Source organism: Gobius niger (assembly GCF_951799975.1).
Source record: "Gobius niger genome assembly, chromosome: 11".
In the NCBI taxonomy this organism is placed as follows: domain Eukaryota; kingdom Metazoa; phylum Chordata; class Actinopteri; order Gobiiformes; family Gobiidae; genus Gobius; species Gobius niger.
In genome coordinates, this window is record NC_136862.1 from 8,792,733 (window position 1) to 8,807,239 (window position 14,507).

The 14,507-nt window shown below is 41.1% G+C and overlaps 1 protein-coding gene across 3 annotated transcripts in view; it reads right to left on the reverse strand.

Moving 5' to 3' along the window:
• Positions 1–14,507, reverse strand: part of ntm (neurotrimin) — a 610,313-nt gene that overhangs the window by 18,253 nt on the left and 577,553 nt on the right. For all 3 annotated transcript variants that reach the window (XM_079565682.1, XM_079565681.1, XM_079565680.1), the window contains one exon: positions 13,832–13,957. In XM_079565682.1, coding sequence (XP_079421808.1) covers positions 13,832–13,957 — 126 coding nt within the window. The remainder of the gene's footprint in view (positions 1–13,831; positions 13,958–14,507) is intronic.

Genomic DNA, 14,507 nt, shown 5'->3' on the forward strand with positions numbered 1-14,507 from the left:
CCAAATGCTAAAAACATCTTTGGTCGCTTTGCGTGACTGAGGGCACACACAAAGACCAGACAGGTACGTATCAACTCGTCTAAGCTCAGGTAAGAACATATGTCAGTATGGAAAAACGGTGGCGTGTTCCTTTAAGGCAGTCTTTAGCGACCTGGGACATAAAGTCTTTTAATTAGTAGCATACTCTGGATCTTTGAATGCTTGCAAAGCCACAGTGCCGTGAAGAACACACTTTGAGAGGAGAATAGGTCTGCAGCTTACAGGCTTTAAAAATGTGGAGGACAGTTCTGGCTGAGGACAATACAGATTGGAGAACTTCAGCAGTAGAAGAAAATGAAACTAAGTGAACAGGAATACTCTAAACAATGTCAATGAAGCCCACAAAAGAAGCGAGACAAGTGCATTTTGCATTATAGAATGTATCCTTTAAGGAACAGGCCACCATTTTTCCATACTGGGATATGTTCTTACCTGAGCTTAGACGAGTTGATACGTACCTGTCTGGTCTTTGTGCCCGTGGAAGAGCTTGGTCGCTTCTAACTTCACCCCGTTTGGAGCTACAGGAATACATTTGGGAGAGGCAAAATGCTAACAACATCTTTGGTCTTTTGCGTGACTGAGGGTACGCACAAAGACCAGACAGGTGCACATCAACTCGTCTAAGCTCAGGCAAGAACATATCTCAGCATGGAAAAACAGTGGCCTGTTCTTTAAAGAAGGTCGGAACCCTTTTGTGAATCCGTGTGTGCAAGCCAACCTTCCAATAGATAGCCAAAGAAACAGGACAAGAGCTACTTATGTCCATACACTTAGGTTGCAGATGCCTGGTTTATCGAAAACAAAATCTCATTTTACGTATTGCTTGTTTATAAAATGTCCCCATAATCCAACCTCCATCTACATTAACCATCAAAGAACCATCCAAAGTGCACACAAGTGGATCTCAAAGAATATAAGCACATCAATCCAAAGCTGAAATGCAGAAAAAGCAGGCCGATAACCCTTGCGCTGCACTGCTCAACAGCATCTCTTGCTGTTGCTATGGAAAGTAAATATACACACACAATTGTACTTATTTCTCTGCACTGATTATCAGCCCTGGGCATATGGAATTTCTTAATGTGCCAGGCCCGGAAGGAAAGCATCATCCCCTTTGAAGAGAACCCACATGAAAGCAGCCGGCACGGAGCTAAATTCTTAGAAATAGTGTAGCTGGAGGTTGTGCTTCTCGCTGCGAGGCTAAGAGACGGCTTTGCTTCTATTGAAGACATTTGCCAGTGAGGCGAATCCATCCTGACAGTGTGCTGCTGATTTGACCCATCAATGGCAAGCATGTTTTTGATCATACAAAGCATAAATAGAAGCCATTGCGAATCGCTATGGGGCTATGAGGTGCTGTAATGCTATAATGGTGTTCGTATGGAAGAGCTGGTATCGAAGAAGCGAGGACACAAAACTGTACTAAGTTACCCAAGGCGATTTCTGTTCATATTCAGAATTCTATTATGCAAAAGAATACAGCAAAGTGTCATTGAAGACTGTGTGTATTGTCATGCCTGTCGTGCTATTTTTATGGCCAAAGAAAAGGAAGTTGAATAGGTTGAGGGGGTGGCAAACAAAATGTACTTCGGTAGGAAAAGGAAAACAAATCTTGCAGAGTGCAGGTAAAGTGTAGGTTATTTTTAATTCACATTCCACAAATTCGACTGTTATATAATAGTATGTAAATGAAAAGTTTGTAAAACAAAAACTTTGTTGGACAAAAAGTGAATGTGAAGAACAGTCTGTGCTCCTCTGAACTCACATTCCAAATATCCTTCTGAACATGTTCCATGCTACTCTGTGGCAAACTTACAAATAATGTTTCAAAATATTTAACTAAGTAGCTGTAGTAGTAGTAGTACACATTTGTTTAATTAAAATCATCATAAAGCTTTATTTATTATGTACTTGACCAGGCCACAAGAAAAAAAAAAATAGTGTGAACTGCACCTTTAGTACATTTATTTGTGTTTATTTTAGGAACAAGGGCATGGATGACCTGAGGCCCTAAAGGTCCTATATTGTGCTTATTTGAGCTTTTACATCTACTTAAGACTCCTTTCTCTTGGCATTTTTGAAGAATATTTTTAAATAATCTTTTCTAATAATAATAATAATCTCTAGATAATATCCGAGTCGTACAAATGTAACGATGTAAAGTTTTACACATTGCCAGCAGAGGGCATACTTCTTCCTCTTATGGTATGGCATATGGCATATGGTGTCTTTCTGTGTTCTTTTATGTAGTTTGGTTAAATGTTTTGCCAGACGACTAATTTCAAGGTGCACACACATCATGATTTACCCTGCTGCTTGTGTCCAAATCATCATTTCTGCCGTCTGCACCCGCAGAGACGTGTGCCCACACGGCCAAAGCTGCGACGTCTTCTCCACACCACGCTCATAAACATCCACCCTCATCAGCTGCCAGCCCTAAGAAATAGCTCTGGTAAATCAAAAGAGAACTAATTATTAACAAACTCAATCTAAATCGTAGCCTTATCCTTCTTATCCTGCCAATTCTTATACCTTTCACTCTTGCTCCCTGACTTTCACCTTGAAGTAAGTAATAGGCAGAACACTCAGACGCCCCAGCAATCGACCGGCAACTCCTGGCTTCAAATAAAATCCTTGTGCAAATCTGGAAAACTTTTATTGCTCCCAGGCAGCATTCAATCTTGTGTGCGTTGTTAGCTAGCTAGCTGCGTATAATAAGAGGGGATTCTTATAGGCTGTCCTGACAAACTTTGCAGTCAGGTTGTGCGCTGGGGCTGAAATACCAGGGATCACTTTCTTGATCCTCCAGAAGCTCCCCTAAAGCCATCTATCTATCAGAGGTGAGGGGAGCTAGGTCACAGTGCACTAGCCTTAGCCTGCAATGATCAATCTTTATGCGCCCACACATGCACACAGATAGGGAGAGCAACGTTATTTATTTATTTCATTCACTCTTTTCACCGCCCCGGAGTGCTTTCTGTAGCAGTGGCCACACACCGAAAGTCCTGCAGGTGGGAAAAAAAACAAAACACAAAGTTTGGATGACAACAACAACAAGCTACGGGACCATTTTTGAGCTTGCCACCTTCCCGTCAGACACTGGGTAGAAGGAGGCAACTTGCTGGAGTTATCTCATTTCGGATTCAGTATTCCGACTGTGAAAGATGGAGATGGAAAAAATAGTGGTAAAAAAAAAAGGTGAAATGGAGTTTCTTAGGCATTTTCAGGTCCATCTGCCTTGAAGCTTGAAGCAAAGTAGATGTGGTAAGCAAGCTCAAGAAAAAAGATTACAAATATCACATCTTTCAACAACTTTTTATGGATTAATGAGATTTTGAAACATTAAATCTTATGGTTGTGTGTATGTGTTTTAGTGCAACATAATGTACAGAATGATTCAAACAATCCAGGTCAATAAATAAATAAATAAAAAGTAAACAAACAACTAGCTTATGAGCTGAAGACATTTGAGACCTAGACTGAAGAGGCACCAAGAGTCTACCACCAGGGTCTGACTGCCAAAACTAATATACATGTCAATAAATCTTCCTAATCGCTGCTTTTGTCTGTTTGAGTCTATCCAGGTTGAATGCCGTTTGTCCCTATTAGTGTTCTGGCTAATGGACGTTGAGAAAGAAAACGACTGGTTATGCAGGATAACTCAAACATGCAAGGATGAAATAAAAAGCCGCAAAACTCATGGTATGTTTCATCATGGGCGAACAAAAACAGTGTGAAAAGCTCAAAAATATCTTGTAAAGGACCTTTACAAGAAAGCAAAACAAAGTTGGACATTTTCTCTTTGGTTGTTTATTCGGCGACCGATGTAAAAAAGCATCCACTTTTGAGTATTCCGCCGGAGCTTTCTTCTTCCGAGATGGACTTGATAAAAAAAAAAAAGAAAAAAAAATAGCCAGATAGAACTCAGCACTTTAAAACAGCCCCCTTCTGTGAAAACAACAACAGTGAAAAACAAACCGAAAAGCGTTGAATTATTGCAGAGTTAAACGTGGCATGAGCAAAATCAAAGCATTTCCAACACCATTGATATTCCATCTTCGCGCCGAACTGAACGCCAATAGACATCTGCTGAATTTGTTTATGCTCCCCAGGATCTTTCAGCGCGGATCTCAACGCGGACCCTGTGATATGGATTATAAACAGATAAATAAACAGAAGCGACCTGTCCCGGCATTTGTTTTGACCATAAAGAACGGAATATAGAAAGGACTTCGAATCGCGAAGACGCTTTGCATGGAGATTCGCAATCAGTCAGGCACAACTTGCTCTGGCGTGGACATGTGCACAGGAGGATTTAAGCTTATTGAAAAACAGAGAGGAGGGGGAGGGCATTGCGGACTCAAGAAGGATGCTAAGAAAGCGGTTTTGAAGCGTTGGCGTGAGAGATGTCAGGGCCGAGAGGCGTGACACAAACCTTCTATAGTGGCTTCTTCAGCACATTTATCAACAGATACGTATGTTTGTACATTTCTCTTTGTTCAGCAGTATGATTGGACAGAAGCAGGCGGTAAAGTGGAGGTCAGATTTTCATGCCAAGTTCAGGGCATGTGGGCAGCGCAAGTGCAAGTGAAGGGGTCACGGCGTGCTGCAGGCGAGCCTCAACATAGCGCAAAAATCTGTTCTATTTGAAAGTGTCTACCGTCAACCTGTGCACCTGATGCAGCTTTTTAAAACACTGACTTACAAAAGCAGGAGCACAATCGGAAACAGCCTGCCTCTGTCAAACACATTAAGAACTACGTGTATGTCAGGTTTTCTTTACTGGTGTGATTTTGCCCTTGACCTTCACTGAGAAAGCCTACACTTTTACTGTAGTCGCCTTTTCCCCATAGTAGTTACAGACAGAACTTGTTCCCTGATATTTTAGCTCCTCACAGACGCTCATTTGTATTACAGGCACAGAAGCAGAGCAGAATCAAGTCAACAAGGAGGGCTTACAATTCGCCTGATCAGGGACAAATGTGTTAATATTACAAACACTAATATTACATCGTGAGAGCTAGTATGACTTTTATATTGCATTGCTGACTCAATTAAATGGTGAGATTTCGTATAAATATGTGAAACTGATCAAGTGCAAACATGTGTAAATGTCACATTATGCAGATGTATAAGTCGGTTAATGAAAGAGAAAGGCTTGGATGCGGGTTGCCCTTTACAAGGTTGACAGTGTTCTTAAAGCACTCGAGTATGTGATTATTCATTCATTCCATGTTGTAAGTCACGTATGTAGCCACAGTTGCCTTGTGCCGAACATCTGGCTGTTTGCACCAGCTGGGTGAAGTGAAGATACAAAGACAACGCGCCAGTAAAAGCTAGAATTGAAATACGAACCGCCCAGTTATGAGACAGCTCGAACACCTGAGGAATGCAATGCAGTTCAACAAGATACAAGGCCAAAAGTTATTACAAATACAACTTTTGGATTTGTGGACAGATTTCTCAAAACAACTGAGCTGCTGCATTAGTTTGAAAAAAAAAAAAAATATATATATATATATATATATATATATATATGATCTTACAATGGGCAGAGCTCAACTATGAATAAAGAGGAATGGCTCATAATAGTCCATTATCAGGATTTTGACGCCTGGCTTATTTACAAAACAGTTCTCATTGGAAACAGTCTTAGAAAAGGGTGAACTTATTGAATTTCTGGGCCAGCTAAAGGGATTTTCTGAAACACAAGGCCCAAGGCAACATTTACGCCAAATTCTGCATCTTGCATTCTTGTATCACCGAACAATTTCGCAAAATAAAAACACATCAACTCCACTAAGAATGCGCTTAAAATCCAACGTGTTGCCACTTTTTACTTCCTTACATAAACACATCCTTCTGAGCGACGTGTATTGAGTTGCTCGAGTTGGCAGCTGAGTGTTATCTTTTTCTATATATATCCCTCACAAAGCTGACAATATGAGAAGCAACTCCCCAAAGCGCTCAGGATGAACACTGCAGAAAGTGGCAGCATCTGATGTGTTACTGATAGGCACTAGCTCGGATATATATCTGCGATGCACATGCCGTATCAAGATACATTACACACACACGCACACGCTCTACCTTCAGCTGTACTGCAATAAATATTAATGCTCCGAGGCCCATGACAGTAGAGACAGATTGTGGAATAAGGATGTACTCCACAGCAGATTACACCCAAGTAATAGACATAGAACATGATGTGAGGAGATACTCATGAGTACAAATGTTGTGATAAACATATTTCAAATGCGTAGTACTGTATATAAATTATAACTAAAGGATTGAAAACATCATAAGATTTGTTTCATTCAAGCTTCTAAAATCAGCAGGGCATCCAGGCTCTTATGGAGATCAAGGACCGGAGGAGCTCATGAACAAGAGAAATCAAATCCCCAGATGTAAAACAAATTTTGGACAATTTCCTGGATGAGAGAAGAGGTGGGTCAATATATCATCTACAAGCAGCCTGGCCATGTGGTGCACACAGAACAATCTCTCTCTAAATGTGGAGAAGACAAAAGAGATTGTTGTGGACTTTCGAAGAGCGCGGGTCCAGCATGCTCCTCTAACAATCAACGGTGTTGCAGTGGAGAGGGTGACCAGCACTAAGTTCCTGGGTGTGCACATCACAGAGAAGCTCTTCTGGACCATGCACACTGCATCCCTGGTCAAGAAAAGATATCAGCGTCTTTACTTTCTCTGCAAGTTGAGAAGAGCCAGAGTCCCAGCCTGTGTTATGTGTAACTTCTACAGAGAGACTATAGAGAGCATCCTGGCCAGCTCCATCACTGTGTGGCACGGCACCAGCATTGCCTCCTGCTTAAGGAGCCTCCAGCGCATCATGAGAGCAGCGGAGAAGATCTGCGGAGCCCCTCTCCCCCTATTAAGGACATGTACTACACCTGTCTCACCCGCAAAGCCGTCAGAATCACCAGGGACCCTTCGCACCCATCACACAGTCTCTTCAAGGTAATGCCTTCAGGGAGGAGACTGCAGAATCTACGGGCCAGTTCCAGTCGACTGAAGAACAGTTTCATACACAAGGCCATTGCGAAGCTGAACCTTTTTCTGTACAGTTCTTTGTGTGTAAATGTCATTTCTCCACATCCCTTTTTGACATATTTCATACTTTTTACTGTCTGTGTGACAAATCTGGGTGTTGAAACTGAAAACAGTTCTATGTGAAATGTGTGAAATTAAATAAAAGATACAGACTCAAAACATCTGTTATGCAGTGTTGATTGAGTCACACTGCAGAGGTGATATTGGAATCACCTTCAACTCATGACTATTGTTTTGAATTAACCCAAATTTGGGTATGCACAACTAAATTACTACATTTGTAATGAATTCATTTTGGTGAGTTATACTTCCAAATTGGACATATCTTCAAGGTCCTATATGTTTTGCTTAGAAATTACACTATATGCCTAATGAAATGCCGTTCTACAAAACACATTGACAATGAAACAATTTGGAACAAGGTAAAAAAGAAAGGTATTGTGTCTTTGATGCCATGCCCAGATAGTGCACAGAGAAAGAAACAACTCCCTTCCCTCAGGCTGGGTTACATCAGACCCCTCGCTCCCGCTGTCGACAGTTTGTTGTTGTGCTACAAACAGAAATGCATCCAAGCCCAGCAGAATCTGTTCATTGAAAGTCCGAGGCAGATTGTTTTGACTGGTTGAATACTCTAATGGACCTACTCAACAATGGCGCAATGAAAGGGGAGCATACTGTGTACGTTTAGGTTCAATTGCCTCTAAACTATCGATGGAAATTTCAAGTTTTCAAGTTTTTAAAGTCTATCGGGGGAGGGGGAGTGGGTTATGCAACGTCTCATTCAGGAGAGGATTTTGAATAATGTCTTCTGGGCTGCTGTGTGCTCGCTCATAACTTACAAGACAATGAGTGTGTGCTGAGAGAAGGCCAGAATAGGACATCCCATCTGAGACTGGAAGTGGGGAAGACGATTTAATAAGGCAAAAAAATACAGAAAAAAGCTAAAGGATTCATATAAATATATCTCAAGAACAATGCCGTACCTTCATGACAAACATACTTGATGTTGTGTTTGAGTAATCCTCCATATTCAGCCGGTCTATTTCTCAAGAACTGACTGATTGTGACTCATATTGAAGCTCCATTTTCAAGACACTGCAATTACTGTAGAGAAAGGTTCTTGCACCATCCAAGAAGCATTGACGCCAGCACTAATGATCTCTGGCAGCTGGCGGATTTCTAAAGACCTGTGGGAGGGGTTTGACTTGTAGTACTAAAAATTACAACCACTAGAAAGATAGTATACGACTGAGAGCTTACGCAAACGTCCCTGTAAAAAATACTCAATCTGAACCCAGTGTTGCAACCAAAAAGTTTAAGAACTGCTGTCCTCTCTCCTTCACCTCTTCCTTCCTGTGTGAGTTCTCGGGCTGTTTGAGAGTGTGCCAGTGGATGTTGGCAGTCGCACTGGGGTGAGCCTGAAGCAGATCATGTGAGAGAGCGGGGGTCCAAGAGGCATCCTGCAGACTTGGCCCTTTCCATGTGAGAACCAGGCAGCTCAGCCGTAAGCCCTCTCTAAACGCCTTACTCTGACTGCGGATGAGCCGGAGACCTTACCCAGAGTTCGCTTCACCACTCAAGTCAAAGGCTGAGGACGTGAAGGGGGTAGGGGGTAATCTCGCTACTTTACCGGAGAGGCAAAAACTAAGTGCATGTAAACATGTGAACACGGCACATCTGATTGTTGGCAAGAGCGATTTTATCTTTCGTCTTACATTGGCTCTCCAGCGTGCTAAGACACCGGAGGCAAGATAGGAGAGGTGCCCTGCCCAAGGACACCACAGTATGCACTTGCCTTCGCTGGGATCACACTAACAACCTTTGGATCAGTGGCCGACGCCAAAAAAAAGGATCACTTTAGATTAACCTCTTAACTTCAAAAAAAGGGTAAAAAATAGCAACAAAAGAGCGATGACAACGTGAGAGAAAAATCGAGGAAAAAGAGAAAAAAATGTGACAAAAAATTCCACAAAAGAGCAACAAAACATTTACAAAACAAAGCCACAAAAGAGTAAAAGAAAGTTGACGAAAATACAACAAAACCACCCAAAAAAGAACAACAAAAAAGTGACAAAAAACATTGAAAATGCAACAAAAAATAACATTTAAAGGTGACAAAAACGTGACAAAAACTGAAAAAAAATGTGTGATGAAAACACAGCAACAATGCGAGGAAAAAGAATAATTTCGATCAGTTTTGTAGGTCCTAGCTTTCAAATGAGGCATTACACTTGCCAACCTAACCTTTAAGATATGGGTAAAGCTGAACTGGAGAAAATGCACTCGGTTAAAGCGAGGGTTAAGAGGTTCATTACACATTAAAGTGCATGGTTTAATGAAGGTGTACAAAGTGTTACAAAGGCGCACACAGCGTCTCACTTTAGATTACAGCCGTCGCTCACATGTAGTTTGATTAAAATTACAAGTTCTTTCTGCTTAAATTAGTAGTTGTTTTTGTTCCACATTCTATTGCTAAAACCTCTCATTAAGTCTAGAATTACTTTTCTTTTTCTCCATTAGGAAAATTCAGACGCGAAGCATGTCCACCATTGAATTGTAATTGTAATGTTATTTCTAACCAAGCTCTAGTTTGATATACTGTCTATTTGCTCTCATAATATCACTCACAACCTTTAACACTCAAGTCTCTATTTTTGTATTAGTTCTTTGGAACAGAACAGATACTGACCGAGACAGACTGAGATTTGCTGTTTGGATTCAGTTCTACTCGCTGCAAAAACGCCAATGTAAAACCAATCCGCCTGTCTGCTAAAGCAAGCCGGGAACACATCACGCTTCAGTCTTGGAGATGGACCGGTGCTAAATCAATACATTCTACCTGGAGCTACTCAGCCAGAATCTCCTCTCTTCAAGTGTGAGGACAATTGCAACCTTTCAAACCCTGCAAGTTTCCTTCAGTAGTAGTATTGAACATGGCGCTTGCTTGTTCCTCTTAAAGGAGTATGAAGGAATAGACATATCTCTGTACCGCAGTTCCTATTTCATCAAGTAGAATCAGGATGCTGTACAGATTGAAATAAACCCAAAGTGGAATGAAAATAACTACTTTTTAACATACATACTCAAATCATAGCATCTCCACGCTCATGGTTTCACTGTGTACTACATCCTTTGTTTAGTATGCTAGCAGTCTCCACACAACCTCTCGTTCATCTTTACCCATTCTCTTTTATTACACTCTGAGATGCTGAGTACTGAAGGGCATTATGCTGTTTAACACAATAGAGTTATGAAGTCGAACAAGACCAACAACATTAATATTAATGAGGCTCCAGTGAATGGAAAGGCTTCTGTTGGTATTTAAAGGGCCAACTCAACATCACAAGTGTTACTCTTTTTTTTTTTTTTGGAGAATGCAAGGCGAGAGATGGACAATCGCTTCAATTTGTTTGCAACTGCTTTATGTTAAGGCCTTACTTATTTACATAGGGATCAACATATGTTTTTAACCTTTTGTTGATCATATAATCACGTACAGCGTACACCCTTCTCAACATGCTCTGCTCCATGTGCAGCTGCCATGAAGTGGTGCCCTAGATCCCTGGGAAGTTTTTCTCCTTTATTATAAGGCCTTTAGACACTTGTATTTATTTCACTTTAATATAAAATGTGTTTTTTCCTACAGAATATTGTAAGAAAACAGACATTCAAAAAGAGCATCTAACTATAAAACATTGTGAACTAGCAGGATAGCTGTTGTTAGCATCACTTTGACAGTGAAGCTCCGATTTGCTCAAGGAAAGTTATGAAACATGCTTAAAAAAGCATCTTCGAATCGTTATAAAAAAACACAACAGGAAGTAGTTTCAAACAGATATTAGAGTTAATGCTCCCTGTTTCATTGTTTATAAAATTGAGAAGGGTCTTAATGCAGCCGATGGAGGGGCACGTGATTAGTGGAGCTTCACATAAAGGCATCACCATCTGCTTTCTTTGACGCTCAGCCAATTGCTTCTCAATTAATAATAATAATTGGCTTCATATAGCGCGTTTCTGGACACTCAAAGATGCTTTACATTAAATTATTCAACCAGAGTACCAGAGAAACTTATGCAAGCATGGGAAGAAGGAACAAACTCCACACAGAAAGGCCCCCGTGCAACCAATGATCCAACCTTCTTGCTGTGGTCATTATTCATTCATTCCATACTCTGTGGTGGTAAGCTCCTATTGTAGCCACAGCTGCCCTGGGGTTGACTGACGGTAGTGATGCTACCAATCTACACCATCGGCCCCTCCGTCTACCACTAACCACTCACTCACTCACTCCATTCACACAGGCTTCCTGATGTTCCCAAACGGTCTCCCATCCAAGCACTAACCAGGCCCTGTCCTGCTTCGCTTCTGAGAGATTGGGCAGAGCAAATGGTAAATGGTCCTAATTCTGTCATTTAAAAGCATTGTAAATATAACTCTCTCTGATTCTGTATCAATCGAAAAAATCCTAGCCCACAAGACTTTTGAAGACTGTTGCTGTTATGAATCATACCTGGTCGACTGAGAGCTTACACACACACACTTACAGCTGAAATACTATAACTGATAAATCACCCTGATGACAAGAGCGTCTCTCGAGCACAATCACAAAATAAAAGCAACGCTCCCAAATAAGACACCTATGCTGTACTTTTCCACATAACTTTCCCCTCATTTCACGACGCATCCTCGCTGGTGTTTGCTTATTCTCCATCTGGCGCTTGTTCATTTACGCCAAAACAACAGAGACTTCCACCCGCGCTGGCTTTTTGCACGCGATAAACAACCGTGGCCGAGACCGTCTGCGAAAGGACGTAGCATTTTGCCGACAGAAGCCCATCAATGTCTCTCGTCTGCTTATCTGCGCGAAGACAGGTCAGCCGCACTCGTGTCATATTAACATTTCAATTCCCAGATGCCAGCTTCAGCACAAAGGACAGCTCCGGAGACAGCCCTTTTTAAATGTTAATTCATTATCAATGTTGACTGATTAAGCAACGCACCGACACATTCAGGGGCCCGGAATAGCATCAGAAATTGCTGTTTTCTTCGCAGAATACAAAGGGTTGCTAACATGCATCCTCCACTTGTCTCGGCATAACGCTGCGCACTGTGGTAATGGTATTCCAAATAGCGCCATGCAACGTTTAAATCCATCCCAATTATCCTCATTAATTAGAGAAATTACAACAGGGTCAGTTTATTTGCCTGCAAAACAATTAGGTGGTAATGAGGATGAGGCAGGTGATGATGGGCACTAAGTGAAGCAGCAAATCCATTGGGGTCATTCAATGTGAGAGATAAAGGGATAGGAATGGGGTAGATGAGAGAGGACACAATGGCAAACTGGATACGGGAGGTGACAATGCAACAATGATATGTGGACAAAGAGCAACAAATTAACAAAAGTTGGTGATAAATTGCTAAATGTTTTGCTATTGTTGATCCATTTATCGATCTACATGGCTGTAGTTCAGACAATTAAGTGAACACAATGTGTCCAGGAAAAGCATAGAAATCAATCATATTCTGGAAAATGATTTCTAAACAATAACCTGGACTGTGTTCTTTGATTGATTGACCTCTGGTGAGAGAGGTGCTGCAGGATTTTAAGGGTCATGGGTTACGAGAATTTCAGTCAGTAATTGCCTTCACTCCGTTGTTTTGAATCATTAACGACTATTTGGCTGATATTTTCTAAATAGATTTTTTTACAAGGCCAAATTTTGGCAACTGAGACAAAAACAAAACAGTTCTAAAGTAATTTCTGTCAAACTTTGGAGCTAAAACTACTCTTTAAAATTGACCAAGAGGCTTTTCTTAATCGATAATTTTAAAATAAGTTGGCAAATAACTTACTAGTTCAAGGATCAACTTTATTACTGTCCCGAAGGAAATTATAATGCAGCAGGTATCCACACATGATACTGTGAAACAACAATGGTAAGTAAACAAAGAGTCACAGCCATCATCAGTCCGGCTCTGAACAACTGAGAGCCAATAAGCATAAAACAAGCATAAAAAAAGCCTGAGGTGCCACAACGTTGTTGCTGAGCGACATAAGATCATTTATCTTAGCAACAGCCTCTGGAATAAAAGAAGCCCTGGCCTGATGGGTTCCCGTCTGGGGCATTCTCAGCCTGCGTCCGGAGGGGAGTAAGTTAAACTCCATAGAGAGCAGATGGTCCGGACACTCCATTATCTGTTGGGCTTTACGTACAACCCTTCGGCTATAGAGGTCATGTAGCTGAATTACTGCTCAACATTAAAGGCCCTGTACCTCATATGTTTCCAGGTAGTGGAATTAAATAGGTTTTTAGCCCATCCTTTAACGTGAACTGTGAAAGAAGGTACTTGTGAAAAGACACTGTATTTAATTAAAACACTTTTTTTCCACAGGCAAATTGTTTTCAGCATTATTGTGACAGTGATACCGAAAAAGTGACACTGAAAACTGTGAAACTGGCTTAATAACGTGTCCCTGTGAAGAAAATATGCTAGAAATGTGCTAAAATGTTGGGAATGAGTTTAGCCACAAGTAATTATTCAAAATGTATAAACAATGAGCCCAAACAAAATGATAGAAATCAGTCAAATCGCACACTGGAATCACAGATACAGAATCATTTCCTATCAATGCCTAAGACTTTAAACAACTCCAAGTTTGGCAGATATTCAGACGCAGGACATGTGGAAAGTAGATGATACACAGCTGCAGTCCTACCTGAGGGGGAGATGAGCCTCCAGCTGATGGAGGGCTCTGGTTTGCCATTGGCCTGACACACCAGAGTCACGTTGGAGCCCTCGTTCACCACCAGGTCTTTGGAGAGGTTGATGATTTTCGGAGGAACTGCGGAGGAAAGAGACATGACAAAAGAATTATGATTTCAAAAGGGAAGCGACAGATTTTTGTGACAGTCGCTGAGAAATGCCATTGTGATGAGAAAAGGGCAGATGTAAATGTGACCAAAATAGCCTCCCTTGAGAAAAACGGCGGAGTAAATCGTCTGCAGAAAGTAATGGCTTTTCTTAACAACAAATGTATGTTTTAAAGGCAGGTTATGGGAGATTTCTTTCTGTTGTTTTTTCTTCACAAACTTCATAAACATTACCTTTGTTCCCAGATATGAAGGAGACATGTCCAAGTATTCATTGATTATTTTTTTTCCCAGACGATAAGCCAACCAGAAAGATCCTTAAAGTGTCTAAACACTCATCTAAACACTCCAAGCAGAAGTAATCAATCATGTCCAAGTTCACGCTAGAGCCTCCAGTAGTTAATGCTCTGAGAAGGTATTCTTCAGATTATGAGCTTTCAAATTAGGTATGGCATATTATGAGGTATAGAGATTATGTAGGTCAATCGCCTTACTCGAAAATGAAGATATATTTTTTCAAAT